General features: G+C 39.2%; 1 protein-coding gene across 1 annotated transcript in view; it reads left to right on the forward strand.

The window, feature by feature from the left end:
- SNRNP40 (small nuclear ribonucleoprotein U5 subunit 40) overlaps positions 1 to 23,908 on the forward strand; it is a 53,289-nt gene that overhangs the window by 2,126 nt on the left and 27,255 nt on the right. The window contains exons 2-4 of the mRNA XM_001367348.5: positions 4,952 to 5,081; positions 10,535 to 10,628; positions 17,016 to 17,181. Of these exons, the coding sequence (XP_001367385.1) occupies positions 4,952 to 5,081; positions 10,535 to 10,628; positions 17,016 to 17,181 (390 nt within the window). The remainder of the gene's footprint in view (positions 1 to 4,951; positions 5,082 to 10,534; positions 10,629 to 17,015; positions 17,182 to 23,908) is intronic.

The following is a 23,908-nucleotide window of genomic DNA, read 5'->3' on the forward strand; positions in this document are numbered from 1 at the left end:
CTACTTCTCTGGTATAGGCCTTCATCACCTCAGAGTTGGACTATTGCAGTAATCTACTGGTTGGTCTCCCTAGCTCTCCCCACTCTAGTCCATCCTCCTCCATTCAGCTGTCTAAGGGAGCTTATTAAAGTACAGGTCTGACTGCAACACCCCCCACTTGATAAACTCCAGTGGTTCCCTATCATCTCCATGATCAAATAAAATCTTATTTTGAAATCAAAGCCCTTGAAAATTTAGGGCCTCTTCCCCCTCTGCACCCCCTTATTCTCTTTCTAGTCTTCTTACATTTTGTACACTCTTCAACTGACACTGGCCTTCTTCCTGTTCTTGAACAAAACACTTCATCTCCAGACTTAGGGCATTTTCATTGACTGTCTCCCATGCCTGAAATGCTCTCCCATCTAATCTCTGCCTGCTGATGTCCCTGACTTTAAGTATCAGCTAAAATCCCACATTTTATTAGAAACCTTTTCCATTCTCCCTTAATATGGGGGCTTTTTCTTTGGTGATTATTTCCTATTTACCTTGTACAAGCTTGTTTGTACATAGCTGTTTATATGTGGACTCCCTCAGAGCTCCTGGAGAATATTTACTATCTTTTACCTTTGAATCCCCTTGCTTAGCACAGTGCCTGGCATATAGTAAGCTCTTAATAAATGTTATTGAATGACCAAAACATATCTTATAACTCTAGGATTTAGCAAATAAAACAATCTTAGACACTCTCTAGTCTCATCCTCTAATTTTTCAAGGGATAAGCTGAGGCTCAAAGTATGTAATTGACTTGTTCAAGGTTATATGAAGAACCACAGAGCCAGGCCTCAACCCCTAGGTCTTTGGTTTTGTCTTGAATACCATCCTGTTGTCTATGGACAAAAGGATACAAAAACTGTCCTGGATGCCTGATGTTTGCAGAGCCCTTTTAATTTAGGAAGGACCTGAGATATGACTCAGGCCACCCCCTCAATTTACAGATTAGGTCATTCATTGATAGCAGAGATTGAATTTGAACCCATGTCTCCTAATTTCAGTTTGAAGGCTCTTTTGCTTTTACAGACAAGCCCAAGTTATCTCCCTGGTTATTATTATTATTATTATTATTTTAATCCTTACCATTTTAGAATAGATACTAAGTATCAGTTCCAGGGCAGAAGAGCAGTAAAGGCTAGGCAATTGGGTTTAAGTGATTTGCCCACAGTTTCCCAGTTATTAATATTCTGCTTCTTTACTCCTTGAAGAAGCTTATTTTTACCCCCATATATTTGTCATGTAATGCTGAATAACCTAGTTTTCTATATTAGAGTTTCCTTGCCCCTCTAGACTGAGATCTTTGAGAACAGTAATGAAAGAATGCCCAGTATAGGAAAAAGAGTGCTAGTTTGGGCATTGTGGGTTTTTAAATTAATAATCAATAAATATTATATTTTATAAAGTTTTATTAATTATAACTAAAACAAAAGAACTACCTGACTTCAGCCTGGTCGAAGGTCCAAGAAAGGAAGTGAGAGGAGTTACAGCCAGGCCACTTAAATATAATCACACAAAATGCTGGGACACAGGGAAAGGAAAAGGGGATTGTGGGAAATGTCTCTAGGGTTCAAGATTCTAAATCAATAGCATCAAGTGAATTGGATTCACATTGTGGCTTGTTATTAGTAATATTGCCTTGGGCAAGTCATTTCAACACTGAGCCTCAGTTTCCTTATCAGTAAAATTAGGATATTAATTTCATTTTCCTACATCAGAGTTACTTTGAAAAAAAAAAGCTTTGCAGTCTTAAAGGCTACATAAATTTGGGTTACCTGTTACCTAAATTTTTTTATCTCAGCAATGATAAAGCATAGTTATTTATATATGATTGGTACTTTGTGCTTATTGATTGATATCTTGGTAATGGATTATATAGGACTGCTTTCAATCATTAGTCTTTTGGTCCTTTTTTTTTTAAACCATTACCTTCTGTCTTGGAGTCAATACTGTGTATTGGCTCCAAGGCAGAAGAGTGGTAAGGGCTAGGCAATGGGGGTCAAGTGACTTGCCCAGGGTCACACAGCTGAGAAGTGTCTGAGACCAGATTTGAACCTAGGACCTCCTGTCTTTAGGGCTGGTTCTCAATCCACTGAGCTACTCAGCTGCCCCCCTTTTGGTCCTTTTTAATACTTAAAGAATATTAATCATCACTTTGGACATTAGGAAAGCTCATTTTTGTGTAGTGCTCTAAGATTATTTACTAAAAACTTTATATACATTTTTTTATAGATGAGTAAAACTGAGCCTCAGAGAGTTAAGTGACTTACACATGGCCCTTACCATTAGTAAATGTCAAAAGTATGGGGTCCAACCCAGGTCTTTCTCCCTTCAATTCCAGAGCCCTCTCCATTGGACCCTGCTTCTTTTCCAATGTGTAATTGAAAGGAGATATTCTCCATGTCTTCTCAGTCTTTTTGCTGCTTCATCAATCTGCTGCCCTTAAATGTTGGTATCCCCCAAAGCTCAGTCCTTGACCTTCTGGCTAGATTATCCCTCTCAGTGTTCTTATTCCCTGGCATAAATTTAATTATCATTTCTACCCCTCCTCACATTGCCTGGGTTTTTTTTTCCCCCTCTAAATAATCCAGGTTCATAAACTTGGAGTCATCCTTGACTTTTCCCTTTCCCAAATCTTATTCATAAGTCCTGTCAGGTTTTGCCTCCACAATGTCTTTCCCATTTGGGCCTTTTCTTTTCCTTTTGTGCTGTCAGCATCCTTTTTTCAGATTCTTGTCCCCTTTGGTATTATAAACTATTATAATAACCTGACTTACCTCCTTGATTCCAGACTTTTTCTATACCCCTCTGTTCTCCACACAGATGCCAAAATCTTCTTCAGGCCTGTTTCTGCTCATGGCGCTCCCCTGGCAGAAATCCTCAGTGGCTCCCCATTGCCTCTTGGATAAAATAAAACTCAACCCTCCACAAAGGATTCTCATTGCCTTTATTTTTAAAAAAATGTTTTATTAATGCCTTTTAAAAACATCTTACTCAGGGCAACTAGATGGCACAGTGGATAGAGTGCAAGGCCTGGAGTCCATAAAACCTGGTTCAAAGCTGGTCTCATATACTTCCTAGCTGTGTGGCCCTGGGCAAGTCATTTAACCCCAATCATCTAGCCCTTGCCATTCTTTTCTCTTAGAATTGATACTTGGACATAAAGTAAGAGTTTAAAAAATCTTATTTCTTCCCCCCCTCCGTAGTACTCTCATTATCAAGAAATAATTTTAGAAAACAGATTGATGCATCACCTGTCTGCCAATTGCTGCAGCATTCATATGTATAGTCTTTTGCTTCTCTATAGGAAGCTCACCAACCAGACTCACTCTATTCCACCTTATTAACTAAAGGCAGTATGAAGTAATGGAAAGCATGCTAAATTAGAGCCAGGTGGGATTTGAGGTTGAATCCTAGCCCCACCTTTTTCTGGATCTGAGATTGTAGTAAGTCGCTGAATGGCTTCTGTTCTCAATTTTCTCACCTAAAAAGGATAAGGATAGTTCTTATGGTACTTTCCATATAGAGCTGTTGTGAGAGTCAGATGAAATAATGTAGATGAAGTGCAATCCATAAATGTTACTGATTATTGTTATTCTGAAACTTTGGGAACATTATAGTCCAGCTGTGCTGAATTACCAGAATCTCCCTGTTCTGTCTCTTACCCCTGCCATCCCATTCCTGGAGTGTACACCTTCCTTGTTTCTACCTTTTATAATCTGTATTTTCCTTCATTTTGGGTATATCTGCCCTGCTTCCCACAGTCCCCTCGTCCCTAGGTGTTAGTGTTCTTCACACCCCTTCCCTCTGTTATATTGAATTCACTTATATGTGCACACTTTGTATGTTCCAGTCCCAAGAAGAATGTATGTCCTGGGTTTTATTTTTGTCTTTATGTCCCTAGCTCCTAGCACCACTCTTTGTCTATAAAAGAAGCTTAAGAAATACATGATGAATTGAATCAGAAAGCAATTGAATAAGTTACTGTAGCTAAACTTTAAAAAACAGTTTGACATATTTTATCTCATTTTATTGGCATAGTAGCCACATGAGGTCACCAGGCCAGATGTTATTCTCTGCATTTAAACATTTAACAGATTATTTAAATTGTTAGTGGTAGAGTCTGTTCTCTCTCTGACATACACAGATAGACATGCGCGTGTGTGCACACACACACACAACTAGATAAACTCCAATGTTTCCATGTTACTCCCAGAATCAAATAGAAAATATAACCTTTCCTTCAGTCTTATACTTTATGGTCCAGTGACACCAGCGTCCTAGCCATCCAGTCCATCTCCTTGCTCCATGCCTTTTCCCTGCTTGCTTTTTGTGCTTGGCATGTTCTCCTTTTTCATCTGTGCCTCCTGGATTTTGCTCTAAGACTAATCTCAGACCCTACCTTCTGCCAGAGGCCTTGCTTGTCTCCTCCTATTCTCTCATTGCTACTGACTTCCCTAGGAAATTACCTTCCATCTACTCTGTATTTGTCCTATATGTAGAAAGTTATTTGCACATCATCTCCACTAATAGAATGTGAGTTCCTTGAGGACAGGGACCATATTTTTTGCTTTTCTTTGTATTCTCAGTACTTACTATCTTCTTGTTGACTGACTCATTATTTTCCAGGAGACAACCGTGACTGGAAATAAAGCAAGAAAGTCACAAAAGTTTTGATTTTGATACTCAAAGTTAGTTGTGATTTAGCTCTCTGTAAATTTGGATCAAACATGTTTATCTATTTCATCACTAAAAAGAAAATAGGTGCTTTTTTGTGTTCTTTTTTTCTTAGTATGTCCCCTCTTTTCTCTCTACTCTCTCCTTCCTTTCCCTCTGAAAGAAACCAACCAACAAATAAGCACTAAGGTCTTCTCCTTAGACCCATGAATGTGATGGCCAACCTGTCTTTCTCTTGTGTGTTTAGGGTCCTCCACGGTGTTCCTCCCTTCAGGCTCCTATCATGCTGCTCTCAGGACATGAAGGGGAAGTATACTGTAGCAAGTTCCACCCTAATGGATCCACCCTAGCATCTGCAGGATTTGACCGGCTCATTTGTAAGACATTGTTTATGAATCTTCTTTAATACTTCATCTAAGGAGTTATGGTTTTGAAAATACCTTGAAAGCTACAAGAATATACATGTATGCCAGCACAGGGAGTGTGGGGAGGGGGGAGGAGAAAGAATGTCAGAAGGAAAAGAAAGAGTGGGAGTGAATGGGGTGGGAGGTAGGGCAGGGTGATGTTGCAGATCTTTGAAGCTGGAAAAGAAGAGAGAATAAGGTGTTGCTTTACAGGCCTAAGAAATTAACTCAGTCTGACTCCCAACTCCATCTTTTTCTAAGAGCTCAGTTATAAAAGTGTTCTTTTCATAACCATAATCTTTATTACTTGCTTTTTTAGGAGGCATGCAAACTGTCAGATTCAAAACATAACTTAAATATATTACAAGTAATTTCTCACAAAAATCACTCCGTATTTGGAAAGGTGAACTTATCAAGGGAAAGTGGTATGAATTCCTGCTACTACAGAAGAGAATTAAGAGAAAATAAACATATACTTGAATGTGTTAGAGACACTATGCTTAGATTTCTGCTTAAATTCAACTCTTATTAAGGAAGTATTTCTTTATATCAACCCTAAATCTGCCTGTTTTCAAATTCCTTGTTCCTAATTCTTTCCTGTATGGCCAAGTAGAACACATCTAATCCCTTTTCCACGTGTCCCACAAAGGCTTTTCTTCAAGCTAAGAATCCCCAGATCTTTCACCTGCCCTTTAATGATATGGGCTTCAGTCCTCTCTTCATTCCATTAATGCTTCTTTGAGTGCACTCCAAGTATTAACACATGTCCTTCTCAGAATAGGGTCCGACAAACTGAGCATATCCCTATGCTTTGACCAGAGCAGTATATTGTGAACTTTTTAATCTCCTTATGTATACTCTGACTCTGTGTATCTTAAGGTAACAAAAGCTTTTTTTGACTGCTTTGTTGTCCCTTGAATTTGGGTCTGGCAGTACACTGAAATCCCCAAATCTTTTTTATTGTATGCCTGATTAAGTTGAATAGGAAGCTTACTAGAATTGTGTTTACTTACAGTTTATATTTTACTAAGAGAGGTGAGAAAGAACAACAAAAATGTGTTTGGCAATTACAGAAATAGATTGAGGGAATGTATGTGGGGTTATGCTTTTTGGATAATGAATTGGCTTAATTGGAGCCAATTAAGGTAGGTGGGATAGTGGATAAATTTCTGGGCCTGAAATTAGGATGACTTGATTTCCTAAATTCAGATCTGACTTTAGATACTTACTGTGTGACCTTGGGTGAGTCACTCAATCCTGTTTGCCTCTGTTCTTCATCTGTAAAATGAGTTGGAAAAAGAAATGGCAAACAACTCCAGTATCTCTGCCAAGAAAACCTCAAATGGGGTCACAAAGAGTCAAACCCAAATGAACAACAAAATTGGAGGAAAACTCCCCCCCCCCCCCCAAACCTTTGCCTAGCATGAGTAGCAGAGGGAAAAACGTTATGTGCATCTGGGACAGTTTGAGCTTAGATGTAGGGACTAAAGCCTCAGGTGAGAAGACTGAGCCCTAGAGTGTTATGCCTTCCTCCTGTTGCTGGGAACAGTGTGTCTCCTGATGTAAAACTGGTACGGCCCAAGCTATGTGCCTTCCATCTGTCCCAAAGGAAACATTTCCATCTATACCAGCACAAGGCATCTTTCACTTCCTGCTATTCTCCAAACTAGGATATGAAGAACTCCTGATGCAAAGAAGAACACCCCTCCCTTCTATTTCAGACCTCCCATCCTGTTGCACCTGCCCTTTGAGGGTAGAGGAGTGGCACCCACAAGTCATGGACTTTCTCACACCTGGTTATACTTTTCACATCCTAGTGATTCTGAATTCCTGTAGGTCATCATTCAAGCTTCATTCTAGTCCTCCATTATTCAGTTCCTCATTCCCACAACTTTCAACCCTTTCACCCCAAAGTTTCATCTTAACTCCACTCCCTTCTTCCATTGTGCCCTCTGGAATGCTTATTCCATAGACAACAGACTTCACTTCATCTTAAATCTTTTCCTCCCACACTTTCCAATAGCTCTTACTGAAACCTGGCTTTCCCCTGATGACACAGTCTTCTTGACACCCTTTTCAGTACTTAACTGCATCTTCACTCACTCTCCTCAGCTCACTGGTAGAAATGGGAGAGCTAGAATACTCCTTGTCCCCCATTGCTACTTTCAGAGTCTTCCTTTTTCTGTCATTATTCAATAATCCCCTCTTTCTACCACCCAATTAAAAATCTGATAATTGCTGTCTCTAAATCCTTAGGTCACTCCTTTTCCTTTAATACCTGGCTCACAATTTTTCTCTCCTCCTCAATTCCTGCCTTCATACTAGGAGGCTTTAATATAAATTCTGATTCTCCCTCAAATATCCTCAACCTACTCACATCTTGTGAACTACTCTTTCACTCCACCTTGGCCTCACACAATAATATTCTTGATCTCGCTATCACTCACAGACATGCCACCTTCATGTTCAAGAATTCTGAAATCCCTTTATCTGATCATGATCTATTAATTTTTTTGCTTTTCCTTCCTGCTTCCCTTACATCATAACCCTACTCTTCATTCACATTGTGACTTCCAATCTCTTGATCCTTCAAATCTCAGGCCATCTCCCCTACACTAGTCATTCTCCTCTCTTCTTAACCCCTTCGTGAACCAGTTCAACTCTACACTGTCTTCTTCTCTTGAATCCCTAATCCCTTTCTCACCTCTATCATTTCATCAATAATGCCATTGCATACCTCAACCTTGGATCATTCCTGCTTTGCTCCTATACACATACATCTTAACGAAGTTAAAGAACATCATGCAGCCATTTTGACTGTATCCACTAAAAATTTATGTAATACAACTTCAACTGGTTTATCCCTGCTGCCAGGCAGTCCTACATCTCTCTAATCAACTCACTCTCATTCTCCATAGCTGCTCTTCCAAACTTTTTCATCCCTCCTCAAACATCTTATGGCTTCTCCCACTGATAACCTTGCATCATATTTTATGGAAAATATTGAGGCCATTCACCATGAACTCCTTCACCCTTGTCTCACATGATGAAGTGACCTTATTCCTTACCAAAAGCAACCCTTCTGCTTGTTCAAATGGTCCCATTCCTTCCTATCTCCTCTAATATCTCTGCCACTCTGCCACAGTATTCCACTTATTTTCAGTCTTTCCCTGTCTACTGGCTGCCATGTCACAACTTGCATTTGGCTGATTCCCTATTACCTGAAAACAGCCTCAGTCTCCCTTGTCCGGAAAAAAAATTCTCCCTTGATTCTTCTACCCCTGCTAACTATTATGTTATATTTTTTCTGACTTTTGGAACTAAACTCCTCAAAAAAGCCATCACTTTCTTTCTTCTCACTATCTTTTTTAACTGCTTTCAACCTGGCTTCTGATCTTATCATTGGACCCAAACTACTTTCTCCAAAGTTATCGGTGTTTAGCTGCCAAATCCAGTGGCCTCTTCTCAGTCCTCATTCTCTTTGATGACTTCTCTGGGGCTTTTGACACTGTTGATCACTTTTTCCCCCTTGATACTCTTTTTCTTTCTTAAGTTTTTGGGATACCATTCTTTCCAGGTTCCCTTCCTTCCACTGACTACTCCTTCTCTGTCTCCTTTCCTGAATTCTTTTCTAGATCATGCCCTCTAACCATAGGTATCCCTCTGGGTTCTATCCCTGGCCCTTTTCTCTTCACCTCCTATACTACTTCACTTGATCTTATCAGCTCCAATGGATCAATTGGGCTGATGATTCTTAAATCTTTTTATCCTATATCAGCTTCTCTGCTGACTGCTAGTCTTGCAACTCCAACTGTCTTTCAGACATCTTGAACTGGATGACCAGTGGACATCTTAAATGCAATACAGCCAAAACAGAACTCATTATCTTTTCCCTTAACCTCCTCCTTCCTCACCCCAACAGTTTCCCTATTACTGTAAAGAGAAACACCATCATCCTTATCTGTCAGGTTCACAACCTACGAGTCATGCTGGAATCCTCATTGTCTCTCACCCACCATATCTAAACTGTTGCCAAGGCCTGCCTTTTTCACCTTTACAACTTTTCTTGGAACACTCTCCCTTCTCTCATCTGACACTGCCATCACTCCAGTACAGGCCACCATCACCTCACATTTGGATTATTGCAGTAGCCTGCTGGTGGCTTCAAACTTCTCCTTTCTCTAATCCATCTTTCATTCTTCCATAAAGTAATTTTCCTAAAGCATAGGTCTGATCATATAACATGACTCCCCACACCTTCCCCATTAACTCCATTGGCTTCCTGTTGCCTCCAGGAGCAAATGCAAAATGCTTATTTTGGCATTCAAAGCTCTTCATAAACTAGGTCCCTCTTTCTAATCTTCTTATACCTTATTTTCCAGTAGGTACTCTTAAATCCAGTAATGCTGGCCTTCTGGCTTTTCCATGAATAAGAAATTCCATCTTTTAGCTCTAGGTGGCCGTCATTCATATCTCCCTTTTCCACTCTGACTACTGGAGTCTCTGATTTTAAGTCTCAGCTAAAATGCCACCTTATTTAGGAAGACTTCCTTAATCTCTTTTAATTCTAGTATTTTCCTTCTGTTAATTGATTACTATTTATCCAATATATAGCTTGCTTTGTAGATATTTGTTTGCGTGTGATATAGTGTAAATTACTTGAGGGGTAAGGACTGTCTTTTGCCTCTTTTTGTATTTCCCACACTTATCACAATGCCTGGCACATAGTAGGCACTTAATAATATTTTGTGAGTGAGCAATCTGTATGCCTTTTTTTCTTCTTCATCCATCTAGCAATATCCAAATTTCTTGAAAAGATTGTTGACTCTGAACTGTGATATTCTTTTCCTTTAGACACAGTGCTGTGTACATGCTTAAAACCTCAAAGGTAATTTAGATTTTGAAAAGAAAGAACTATGAAATAACTAAATGGTATGCTATTATCTTATAAAGTAATTTTGGCTTGAAGGGAATTTCTGTGAGCAGACAATGTTTTGTGTAGTTAGGAAAAGAAGTTAGATGTGATGATGAGTGGAGAGTACCAGCATTAGATAGGATGAACACCAAAGAATTGGGAAACAAAAGAATTGTCTGGAAGCGGTGTTCATAAAGGTATCTTTAACCATTTTTCTGGGGAGTAGCAGCTGCTTTTTGGTTTGCTGAAGGCTTGAGATGACCCTCTACATAAGAGGGAGGTCACTAGCACCAGAAAATACATCTTACTTCCATTTCTGCCAGACACAAGTGCCCAAGGTAGAGGAGAAATGGCTCTCCACCTAATATTATGTAGCCTTTGTTTTCTATGACTCATTCATCCTCTGGACTCCAGTGAGCCAACAGGTTCTGATGATTGAGAGTCCCCAGGCCATATGGGAGGAGGTAAATAGTGTTAGTAGGATTTACAAGCATCTCTGTTTTCTTCACAGTGCTGTGGAATGTGTATGGTGATTGTGATAACTATGCCACCCTGAAAGGACACAGTGGGGCAGTCATGGAGTTGCATTATAATACAGATGGGAGGTAAGGATCAGTATTAGAAGAATGATTGCTTATTTAACATTAGCTCTTCTCATGCCCTCTTGCTAATTCATCATATCTCTAACGTACAGAGACCCTACTGTCCAAGCCGTTGCTTTCTTATTTATCACCTTATTGTCTTACATGTTACAATAAGCTAAGATCTGAGATGACACTGTGGAACACAGTTGGAAAGATGTTATCCCAGCTGCCCAACCAGGGAGCTGTAATATAAGGAATGTATATCATTTTTACTCACTTAGCCTCTCTGCCATTATTTTTTCTACTGATACTCACAGAAGTTCTTCTGTGCCCAAATTTGATATGCAGGAGATCCTGGGGTCTTGAGGGATATACTAGTAGAGAAGCTCTGACAGATTCTCTCTAGTATGATACTGACTCTAGGCTACATACCTGCTCTAAGGATCAGCCTAATTAATGGAGATGCTCATCACTAGACTATTGGCTATAAAATAATGGATTTGTTCTTTTTTTTTGGCCAGTAGCTGTTCATAATCCACATAAATCATCAGCATTTTCTATATATTACCAAAAAAGCCCAGCAAGAGATAGAGAAATTCCATTTAAAATAACTCTAGACAATATGAAATACTTCAGAATCTACTTGCCAAGACAAACACAGGAATTATAAGAACACAGTTATAAAACACTTCACACAAAGTTACGTGTGACACACTAAACAATTGGAAAAATATTAATTGCTCATGGATAGTAGTTATAAAGGGCAGAAATGCAAGAGTAGGATCGCCAGGAATTTAATCAATTCCAAATTATTTTTTTAGCAATTCATTTATAAAATGGAGGGAAAGTGTGAAAGTAGAGAAATGAGAAAGGAGGAAGAGTAAGAAATCTAGCTTAATAAACTAGATTTGCTCAAGCCCTGGCTTTACTCTGGCAGGGCTCCAAAAGCCCCAGCCAGAGGGCCTAAGGGTCAATTAACAAAGGTGTTAGCCAGGAGGCCTCCTCCCAGATGAGGGTTCCCTCCAGGAAAGCCAGGGAAGGGAGTCAGCCTTTTTCACTCACCCACGTGGTAGTTCTAAGGGAAAAATCCAAGAGCAGTCCAAGGTCCCAAGCTGGGGTTTCTTTAAGATCAAGCTGAAGGTGAAAGACCTCTTCACAGGAAGTTCTTGGCATTTTTAAAGACCATTCCTTTTTGTCACTTCCTGTGACTTCCTTCCATTTTACGTGGACCAATTACAGCTAAAGTTTTAAGATTGCCCAAAGGGCAGTCAGTGGGTTCTGATTCATCACACACACACACACACACACACACACACACACACACACACACACACACACACACACGTCACAGACCTCCCCCCACCCAAGTGTAAGTGGGATATATACATACTTCTGGTGATTAAATCTAAAATTGGGCAGGGGAGAGTTAATCCTATCTTTATATAGGCCAAGCTAATACAATATGACATGAATTAAAAATTAAAAATCGACTTGTATTGTGCAGCTCTCTTCCATTATATCTGTAATGATTATGGCAGATTGGCAGAAAATAGTGAGAGGATACTAGAATTACATCCTTATTAGACCTTTGATAAATTTTTTCTTTTAAACCCTTACCTTCTGTCTTAGTATCAATTCTAAGACAAAAGGACAATGGCTTAGGCAATTGGGTCAAATGCCTTGCCCAGGGTCACACAGCTAGAAAGTGTCTGAAGCCAGATTTGAACTTTGGTCCTCCTGACTCTAGGCCTAGTGCTGCCTAGCTGCTCCTAACTTTTATAAACTTTAACTTTACTAACTCTGCCCAGTGATCCCCAAGTTGCAACATGATTAGCTGAACTACATCTATCTTGACATTCATTTTAAATGAAACCAGAAGATATAAAGAAGGTAATTCTAAGTGGAAATCATCATAGTTTACAGATTCTCCTTGCATAGTTGATCAGTACTGGTGTCTTTGTGTTCTCAAGGCTGAGAAGAAACATCACTTCACAGGATATCAGTTTGCCTGCTGTGAACATAACAAACAGACCAAAAGAGAATTGCTTCTTTAATAAGTTGTAGGCCTGGAGATAGATGGTATAGTCTTTGCTGGAAAGATGGTTTGGGATCAAAGATTTCAAGTAGCTAAAGTTTTCGTCTAAAAGTAGACATTTGGAGGCAGCTGGGTGGCTCAGTGGATTGAGAGCCAGGCACAGTATTGACTCCAAGACAGAAGGTAAGGGTTAAAAAAAAAAAGGTAGACATTTGCATTATTCAAGAACAAGTTTAGTGCTGCATGTGGCAAGCACTGGATAATATCATTAAATAAATGGAGTATATTTTAATAAGAAATGACTGAACATAAACTTCATTATTTCTGAATCCTTAATTGGTGTTCACTTAGATCATCAATTGGTTTGAAGAACAATTTAAATAAATACCAGATGGGGAGAAATTCAGACCAAGAGAAGACAATGTATACAGTTACATTAGCTCCAACCTGAACTGTTTAAACAAACTGTCCATTCTGAAAAATGAGACGTCGTCTCTGCCTATCACTTTTTTTTTAAAGAAGTTTAACTGATAATATATGTTTCAAGAAAAAGATCAAATTATCTCAGCTGCTTGTAAACTTAACAAAGGCAACTTAGACTTAAAGCTCTTTAAAAAATATTATGACAAAGAATCGTGGAATATTATGAACCATATCATATTACAAAACATTGAAGAGGATTTAAGAAAACCCTGTAGAGACCTTTGGGTGAGGTCCAGCTATCAGATTCTCCCAAGAGTATTTTTAGATAAAACCAGAGAAGGTGGAATTAATTTATTTATCATTGTTTTTACAATAGGTTCTCTCAAGGGCCAAGATAGGGGAGGTGCTCATTTAGACTCCTGATTCCTCAGCCAGTGCCCATAGTTAACTCACCATATGAAGAGATGGTAAGGGTATTTAAGAAGATAGCATTGAGGAAGATATGGACCAGACTAAAGACATGCATAGCATGCACCCCTATGCTGGAGGCATTGAAGTTCTAAAGGCATTCAAGGAGGAGTTTTTCCTAGGACTCTCAAAGGAGGTTTTTAAAAATAGAAAAGATCACCTAAAACAACAAATGAGAAGACATCAGCTACTGGACTCATGCATCTGCTCTCTCTTCTTGCCTTTAAGATGGATGTTAGAGTGGTATATATACACATAGAGGCAATCCTTCATGAAAATCAAGTACAGTGATCCCTCACCTATCGCAGGAGTAATATTCTGGAGACCCCTGTGATAGGTGAAAATCTGTAAAGTAGTGGCATTATATTTATTTAATTATTTCTGAGGCTTTATAAACCCATCCCACTCTCCTAGAAACCTTTCCCACACTCTTATTAACCTTTCCCACACTTTTATAAACACTTCATGTGCTCTTAAACACTTTCTACACTCTTAAACCTATGTAATTTTAACATCATATAAAATTCTATATGGGTACTCACCATTGAAGTACTATACCACAACTTGAATGATGAAAATCATGAATTATGTAGCTGTGAAGTAGTACTGATGGCGATGAAGATAATGACAGTGAAATAAATGTACTGCACAGCCAAGAAGACCGTAACATCTCTTCTGAAGGCACCACTATGTCAGGTGCTGCATCAGGTGGTGCAATATCTTCAGCCTCAGCGGAATGTATAGGCACAGTGTGGGAGAGTAAACAGACCAATGCTACAGTCACTGAGCCAGTCGGCACCCAGGATACAGAACACAGCTCAGTAGTTGGTTGCCTTTCATTCCATCAGCCAATAGTGTGCAGTGTACACTCTCAGGTTGGGAAACTTGTGCAAGCAGTAGTGGTGTACTGCATTTCCATTTTGTACAGTATGGTGTTCATCCACAAAATCCCACAATATAGTAAAAAACTCCACGATACAGAATTAGATATATATATATTTTTTTTAAACCTGCAATATGGTGAAGCCGCGATAAGTGAACTATGATATAGCAAGGGATGACTGTATATAGCACCATAGAACAATTTAATTTTTTTTTCAAGTATTTGACTTAGTAGGAAAAAAAGGCTACCTTAAAGGTTCTACAAGATGTCTTACACACACACTGTAACATCATATTGCTATATGACAAATATAGCCATTTGAAAATAATTTTGTTTAATCTGCCAAATATTGGCATCAAGTTGACCAGGATACATGTTCATTTGAGATATTTGCTGGAACAATGGAGAGTAAGTACCCTGGACAGAGTCCAAAAGGCTGTTCCTATTTGAGGTAGATATTGCTATTAATTGTATCAAACTCTGCACCATTACAAAGCTCAATACATAGTAGTATAAAAGGGTCATGGGATCATTAATGTAGAGTTAGAAAGAATCTTGGAAAACTTATCCAACCCCCACCTTCTGAAGATTTGGAAACTGAGGGCTACTGAAGGGAGTTAACTTGCCCAAAATCACAGAAATAGTAAGAAGTGGCACTAAAACTTGAACCTGCATTCTCTGATTCCAAATCTAGTTCTATATATAGTAGAAATACCATACCAAGGATTAATGTAACTAAATATTTAACAAAAACAAAAATGGAGGGAAACAGTCGTATGGTTTAGATGGTGACATGCAAACAGACAGTATTTTGCTTCAAAATTGATTAGGAGAAGAAGATGGCATTGGGAAATTGTACAATGTTTTCAATGATTCCAAACTGTTTTCTGCCACAAAATCTCATCTCTTTAGCACTGATAATTTTCTGTTAATTATAGAGATATTAATCAAGGAGCCATCATGATCTCAGAAGGATGAAAATGACAAGCAACACAAAGGGCACTGGAAACATGGATTTTATACCTAAGGCTGTAGTATAATTGCAGTGCTAACATTTATAGAAGTCATGTGAAAGATGTGGTGGGGCAGCTGGGTGGCTCAGTGGCTAGAGAGCCAGGCCTAGAGAAGGGAGATCCTGGGTTCTAATGTGACCTCAAACACTTTCTAGCTGTGTGATGCTGAGCAAGTCTCTTAATACATATTGCCTAGTCCTTCCTGCTTTTCTGCTTTGGGACCAATATACAGTTATTGATTCTAAGATGAAAGGTAAGGGTTTTTAAAAAAAAAAAAGAAAAGAAAAATAGATGTGATGGGCATGCCTGTCTTATAGCAAAAATTCACAACATGATAGTTCCTTGGTTAGAAGGAAACATCAGAAACCATTTAGTCCAGAGTAACTAAACAAGGACCTTTTTGCAGGATCTCCAATAAGTTTGGTCATTGTCTTTCCTTGAAGAGCTTTAGTGAAGGGGAGCCCAGTTCCTCCCAAAGAATCCATTCTGATTTGGAAGAACTCTGATTGTTGGGAAGTTTTGCCTTACATGAACTTGAAATTGCCCTCTTGCAACTTCCACCCATTCCTCCTAATTCTTCCTCCTGGAGCCAAGAAGAACAAGTCTAATCCCTTTTCTACATGACAGTTCTGGAAGTTTTAGAATACTGCTATCGTGTGCTCCCATCATACACCTCCCAAATCTTCTCCAAAATAAATATCCTTGTTCCTTCAACCATGATCTCAAGGATCATAGGACTGTAGATACAGAATATGATGGGTCCTCAGAAGACAGCTAGTCCAATTGCCCTCATTTTTCAAGTGAGGTAATTAAAGCCTGGTTAGGAGAAATGATTGACTTGCCCAAGGACACATATGTATAAGCATTAAGTTGTAGGATTTGAATCTGGGGCCTTTTCCCCCACAGCTCCTGTTTTTTCCACTTTATCATCTACATTTGGCATCTTGGCTGTCCTCTGGATGGATGATTGCCAGATTATCAGTGTCCTTCCTCACACATAAAATGAAACTGACACCTAATATCTAAGGATAAAATTTGGCAGGATTATTGCCTCCCTAGTTCTGAATGCTCTACATGTCTTCTTTTTGCCAAAGATAGAAGTAGATATTTAAGCTGCTTTGTCACATTGTGGACTTGTTAAGCTTAGGCTCCGCTCAATCACCTTCCCCATCCCACCCCACCTCCAAGCTTTTTCAGACCAACTACTATCTAATAGTATTATATTTTAAATATTTTATAATTTATTGTACTGCTATACAGGGCTGACAGATAACAGAATAAAACCATTTAATGTCTTTCTTTTTTTAAAACCCTTACCTTCCTTCTTAGAATCAATGGTGTATATTGGTTCCAATTTAGAAGAGCCATAAGGGCTAGACAATGGGGTTGAGTGACTTGCTAAGGTCACACAGGTAGGAAGTATGATTTGATTTGATAGGCCAGATTTGAACCTAGGAGCTGTCTTCTCTAGGACTGGTTCTCAATCCACAGAGCCACCTAGCTGCCCCACATTTAATGTTTTTTTTTTTTAACTTAAACCTTTCTCCTTTTTTCTTTTCTTTTCTCTCTTGTCTTCCACCCTTCAGCATGCTATTCTCAGCTTCCACAGATAAGACTGTTGCTGTGTGGGATAGTGAGACTGGAGAGAGAATTAAGAGGCTGAAGGGGCATACTTCCTTTGTGAATTCCTGTTACCCTGCCCGGAGGGGCCCCCAGCTAGTTTGCACTGGCAGTGATGACGGCACAGTTAAGGTAGGTGCTTTATGTGACTTTTGCTGGTTTCTGAGGTGACATAGTAGCATTCAGATGTGACCCTTTTCTTAGATTCTTAACAGCTTTTGAAGGGTCCTTTCTAAGTAGACTAGGTGCCACCTATAGCCTGTCCCTTCCAAACTTGGTTGTAATGCCATTTTTTCCTCCTGAAACAAAGATGTAGGAAAATTTCCATCTTGAGGACAAAGGGTTGTAACCAGCTCTTTGAAATACTAGGAATTGGACATACAACACTGTATTAGAATCATAGAATATTTAAGCTTAAAATGTTAAATATAAATAAATTAAGTAAACATTAAGTAAAGCACAGAATATTAAATATAAAGGGACTTTAAAAATTATTTAGTCTAACTTCCTTTTACAATTAGGGAAACGGACATCTCAGAAAGCAAAGGAGATAGACCTAAATTTACACAGAGTTAGCAGCATCAAAATTATTTGAGAGTATGTTTGTGCTATTATAATGATGAAATTTAAGCCATTATAGTGTTTCCTATGTTACCAAATTTAGAGTCTGGCAGGTTTTGTTAGTCATTGGACCATCTGCTTGTAGAAACCACACAATTCCTTTGGTGGTTAGAATTTTGAATAAATGTACTGACTTCTACAACATATAAAAATAATGTGAACTATCAAATAGGATATTTGCATTGAATTATTTTTCCTTTAATATTGATGATTATTTTTCTCCTGAAAAAATCTGATGGCCTTTTTTCTGACCCTCTTGTGACCAGTAACATATTTTCTGGGTAGCTGTATTAAGAATGCACAGAATCAATTTGTCAACAAATGCAAATTCGCATGGAAACTAAGGCCCAAACGCTGGATGCAACCTAAAGGTAGAATAACTGTAGAGGGCAATTAGGACAGCAAATAGAACAAACATTGAGTCAGAAAGCCCCAGGACAAATCCCAGTGATGCCATTTAGTAAATGTGTGACCTGTAACAAGTGTTAATCTTATTGAGCCTATTTCTTCATTTCTAAAATGCACATGATAGAACTTTTTTTTTCTCTCTTAAACCCTTACCTTCTATTTTTTTATCAGTTCCAAGGCAGAAAAGTGGTGAGGACTATGCAATCCAGGTTAAGTGACTTGCTCAGGGTCACACAGCTAGGAAGTGTCTGAAATCAGATTTGAACCCAAGACCTTCTGTCTCTAAACCTGGTTTTTTATCTACTCTGCTTCCTATCTGCCCTTCTTTAAATTTTAAACACTTACCTTCTGTCTTAGGATCATTTCTTTTTTTTTTTAATAATATTTTATTTGATCATTTCCAAGCATTATTCATTAAAGACAAAGATCATTTTCTTTTCCTCCTCCCCACCCCCCATAGCCGACGAGTGATTCCACTGGGTGTCACATGTGTTCTTGATTTGAACCCATTTCTATGTTGTCAATATTTGCATTAGAGTTTCGTTTAGAGTCTCTCCTCTGTCATGTCCCCTCAACCGCTGTAGTCAGGCAGTTGCTTTTCCTCAGTGTTTCCACTCCCATAGTTTATCCTTTGCTTATGAATAGTGTTTTTTCTCCTAGATCCCTGCAGATTGTTCCAGGACATTACACCACCACCAATGGAGAAGTCCATTACATTCGATTATACCACAGTGTATTAGTCTCTGTGTACAATGTTCTCCTGGTTCTGCTCCTCTCGCTCTGCATCACTTCCTGGAGGTTGTTCCAGTCTCCATGGAATTCCTCCACTTTATTATTCCTTTTAGCACAATAGTATTCCATCACCAACATATACCACAATTTGCTCAGCCATTCCCCAATTGATGGGCATCCCCTCGCTTTCCAGTTTTTGGCCACCACAAAGAGCGCAGCTATGAATATTTTTGTACAAGTCTTTTTGTCCATTATCTCTTTGGGGTACAGACCCAGCAGTGCTATGGCTGGATCAAAGGGTAGACATTCCTTTGTCGCCCTTTGGGCATAGTTCCAAATTGCCCTCCAGAATGGTTGGGTCAATTCACAACTCCACCGGCAATGAATTAATGTCCCTACTTTTCCACATCCCCTCCAGCATTCATTACTTTCCTTTCTAAGACACAAGAGTGGTAAGAGCTATATGACAGTACTTCACCTACTTACCTCAAGCAAGGGTTGTTGAAAAGTGCCAATAAAACAAAGTGCAGATTACTTTGGGACCTTAATAAGACTGTTAGTCTAACCTACCAGTAGCAAATCAGTTTCTTCTATCCCAAGGGGTAAATAATTCTCTGCTAGCCACCAGAGAATAATTTAACCCTTAAAGATTTGTGTCCTCCCCCATTTCTGTTTCTGTAAAGACCTCAATCCGAGTTGAAGTATACTCACCAAGTTTGATACTGCACATTTGGTCTGTCTATAAGGACTGTGCGACTTGAGTATTTAACTGATTCGTCCTTACTAAATGCCATTTATATTCTGACTCTAAAAAAAAGATTTACTTAAAGAACATCTCATGGGCAAATGGTATGATTGTCTTAGTATTTTAAAGAATTCCATCTGGTATGCATTTTTAGTTATTGATAAGGGTATTCCAGGAGAGTATTTATAGCTCTTTTGAGAGCTCAGTCTATTTCTTCTGACTCTTCAGTTATTGGCTCTTCTGCAAATGAGGTCATTTTTTTTGTCTAAACAGTTAAGATTTACTTACGTAAGGATGCTGATTTGTAATGATGCAAAGGTCAAGCTATGAGGCCTTCTGGGAAGTTGTATTGTACTGTTAAGAGGTTAAGCTTTCAGGGAAGAGGCATCCTGGTTCAGTGCAAGGAGCCATCGTTGGAAGACAGAGGGCCTGACTGCCGTTCCTAATTCTCCCACTTACTGGTTGGGCAAGACTTGGGGCAAATTACCAAACCTTTCTGAGCCCCAGGTTCTTTGTGTTTCTTCCTCTCCTCCCCCCTTTTAGTGATGAACTAACTATGATTTCATCAGCATAGTAAGCTGTGAGCTAAAATCTCCTCTGCAATTAAAGTGTCTATGAGACTTGCACAGGGTTTCAAAATATATATGTAAGAGGTGGGATTTGAACCTTGGTCTTTCCTGACTCCTAGGCCAGCTCTATCCACTCTGTCACATAATCTCAACTCATTTATAGAATGGGGGAAATGATATCTGGCCAACCAACCTACAAGGTTGTTGTGATGATGAAATTGTAGAACATATGTAGACAAAAATGCTTATAAAGTGCTATAGGAATACAGGGAGAATGCTGGTGTTGATAGGTCTTCCTGATTCCTGGGTGGCCACTGTCTCAACTGGCCTCAATAGAATTACATAGATATCTTCCTATTATAGAGCTTGTAGGAAAACATTTTTGATCAAGTAAAAGCCAAGTAAGTATCAGTTCATGAACACTGTATCACTGTTGCATTATCTTTTTTTATCTAAAATTTTTTCAAATGGAGGATACAGAATCCCCTAGGGATTATTGGCAGAGAGTAGGAAGGCTTATTTTGTTTATTTTATGTACTGCCCCCACTCCCAGAAAAGTTTAGAAGGTCATTAGTAATCTTTACAATTACAGTGATGCCTGTGAAACAAGTTATTTTTGAGTAAGGGGCTTTTCCCCATACCCAATGCCACTGTACAGTGATTTGCCAGTGCCTTTGGGGAACTGTAAATATAACTTTAGAACTTGAATGAAAAGTAAAGTTTGAAGATGAAAAATCAGTACTTTTGTAGCTGGAAGAGCCCTTAGCAATTAATTTGGTCTGGCCAACTTGTTTTCTATGTGAGGAAATGGAGACCCAGAGGAGGAACTAACAGAATGGATATCTAACTCTATTACTTCCTTTAACTCCCTCCATGCCTAACTTTTGAAACCATCAATCAGGTTCTCTCCATCTAATGAGGAAGCATTCTGAACAGCAAATAAGTAATGAGAGTAGAAGAGTAAAAAGATGAGTTCATTTGGGTGGAAGGAGATTGCTCCTTGTGCATAATTCATGGACTCCTATGGCCAGGCGGAAGACCCACTGGTTTTCTTTAATGTGTATGGATAGAAGGAGACTGTTTAGCTGGATAACTCATTTGTTCATCTGATTTTACATTTTTGCTCATCCGGCTAGTTTGATTAGTCAGCAGGGCTGATCCAACATGCTGAGCACTGAATTTTTACATTTATCATTATTATTTACATTCATCTCAATTGATTAATAAGCTCTTTATGCTCACATTGAAATTTCTCTGGCTTTTGTTCATGGAACCATTCACCTGGACATCATTTGCTTAGCACTCTTATCTTCTCTCCACCACCATTCTTGATTCCCTTGTTCTTACACAAAGAAAGCTAAGCTTCAGCAACCAACCTTCCCATGGGTTCTCTGGAGTTGCCTGTGTTCTTTCTGTTTTCTACTTCTAAACCATAAGGCAGGAGGACATAGGTCTGTTCTTACAACCAAAATGTTTCCTGAATAGGGCATAGTCCAGGTGTAGTCCAGATGTACAGTAGAGAATCCAGCATAAACTGATGATGTCTCCAAGCATGTATATGGATGGAGTGGATCATGGCTTTCTGAGTAGAATCTTCACTTGACCCTTCTGAAAACCTTTGTACTAAGTGGTTTGTAAAGATTAAAATTAATATCCGATACTCCAAAGTATTATTTTAATACTATTTGTTAAAAATCAACTTAGAGCAAAGGGAAAAGTAAATGCTAGAGAAAAAAGCCCAGCTACGCTTAGTTCCACACCACTCCAGCCAGTCTGGCTTCCAGGAAAGAGAGAGAGCATTCCCAGGCAGAACCCATTTAAGATGCACATCCAAGAAAGGGAGAAGGGAATTGTGGAGATTGTAGTCCCCAATCAATATAGGTTGTTGCCTACATGGAGCTAGACATGGGATTCTTTGCAGATCTCAGACCAGTCCTTGGGCATAGCATGGGTTCTTGATATGCTAATCCTCTCCCATAAGATTTTCTTTTCTACTGGTGTGGAAGAGCCCCAGTTATACATTGTTGTTGGTACTTCCTTTTTAAGGTTAGACATCAGAGATGAGTCTTAGAAGATGGTATAGCTAAGACTCACTTAGAAGTGAATCTTAGTGAGTGAGTCTTAGAAGTTCTTCTCCCAAAGTGACTTCTGCAGATCTCCTTCTAAATTTTATTAAGTCCATTGGCTTTGGGAGGTCAAGATCAGTCCATCCCAACTCTACTTCTGAGTTTTAGTTCTGTTTTCCCTCTGTTCCTGAACATTATCTTCATAAAGGAATCTAATATAGAATTACTGTTCCATTATAATCTCTAGTTCCCTCTCTTTTGAATTTTGCTTACATATGTGGGCACGTGTCTTCTTAGAGTAAATTCATTCTTAGAATATTTTCGTTTTTGGTTCAAACCTGTGATTTTATTGGTGTAGGGGAACTCCTGGGGAGGAACGTCCTCTACCAATGCAGATTGACACCTGTTCTGCAACTTCTAGTCTTAGAGAGTTGCCTGGGGCCTCGAGAGGGTAAGTGACTTGCCCAGGGTCACACAACCCATATATTTCAGAGGTGAAACTTGAGCCCACATCTTCCTGACTAAGTAAGGGTAGTTCTGTTCTCTGTTCCGTGTCAGCTCTCTTAAAATGAGGGATTTCCTTGTCACCGTGGTATTCTTCAGCTGGCTGGGTGGTCCAATCAAAGGAGATAGATTGGGATAATTCTAGAATAAATACTGCATCCCAAGTTATTTGCATGATGAAAGCAGATGAGTATAGTAGCATAAAATTGTAGCAACATAGTGAGGCTCATTGAAGCCAGTGTTCCAGTAGTATAGTATATTAAGGCTTCCCCATCATTTTACATGCATTGTCTCGTTGTCAATGACATGATAGCCTCATGAGATGGCTTATTTGAGCTAAGGAAACCAAAGGTTGGAGTCTGGAGAGCCTGAGTAGTCACCACTGTCACACAGCTGATAAGCCCTAGGGATCTCAGGTCTCTCCTGGGGATGAGTCCAGCCCTCTCTGTACACCTGGCACCACCTCTCAAGCATTTCAAGGGGTCTGTGTAGAGAGGATTCTCTCTGACTCTCTCTTTTTCTCCTCTCTTCTCTCTCTCTCTCTCTGTGTCTCCCTCTCTTCTCCTGTCTCTCCTTCTCTGTCTCTCTCTGTCTCCTTCCACCCCCTTTCTCTCTCATATATTGTTTCACATCCTTCATTTGCTTTGTTTCTCAAGCTTCCCACACACATTTCTCATTCATATGACATGTGTATGGAATTTCAAGTCTGCATACTATGACCTTAGAGTCCTTTAGGTTTGCTTGTGTCAGAACAAGGATGAGCTTCTGTGTGTATGCTGTGATATTTCCGAATCCCACATCTAAGTAAGCATAGCTTGAAATAATTTGAGAAGTCACCAACAAGTTCTAAAAAGTCTATAACTAATTGAGTAGCCAAGTTAGGAGGGGGGAAAGAATTCCTGAAAATACCCCTGGTATTTTAAAACTTGGTGATTCTAAAAGTGTGGGCATACTGTCTGTGGCGATTGCAGGATTTCCCTGCTTCATCATTTAGTGGCCAACTTTCTGTCATTGAACTTCTGAACTCAGCTCAGCTAGGCTTCAAACAGTTGGCCCACAGGCCATTGCCACATCCATCCTCACCCAAGAGAAATCAAAGTGATCTTGTGTAGCCCAGAAATCTGCAAGCAGAATCTTGTTGAGCAGCAAACTCCATCCTTTTTCACCTTGGATGAGCTACAGTTTATTTCCAACTTTTATACAGACTTTCCTGT

Source organism: Monodelphis domestica, chromosome 4 (genome assembly GCF_027887165.1).
Source record: "Monodelphis domestica isolate mMonDom1 chromosome 4, mMonDom1.pri, whole genome shotgun sequence".
Classification (NCBI taxonomy): Eukaryota; Metazoa; Chordata; class Mammalia; order Didelphimorphia; family Didelphidae; genus Monodelphis; species Monodelphis domestica.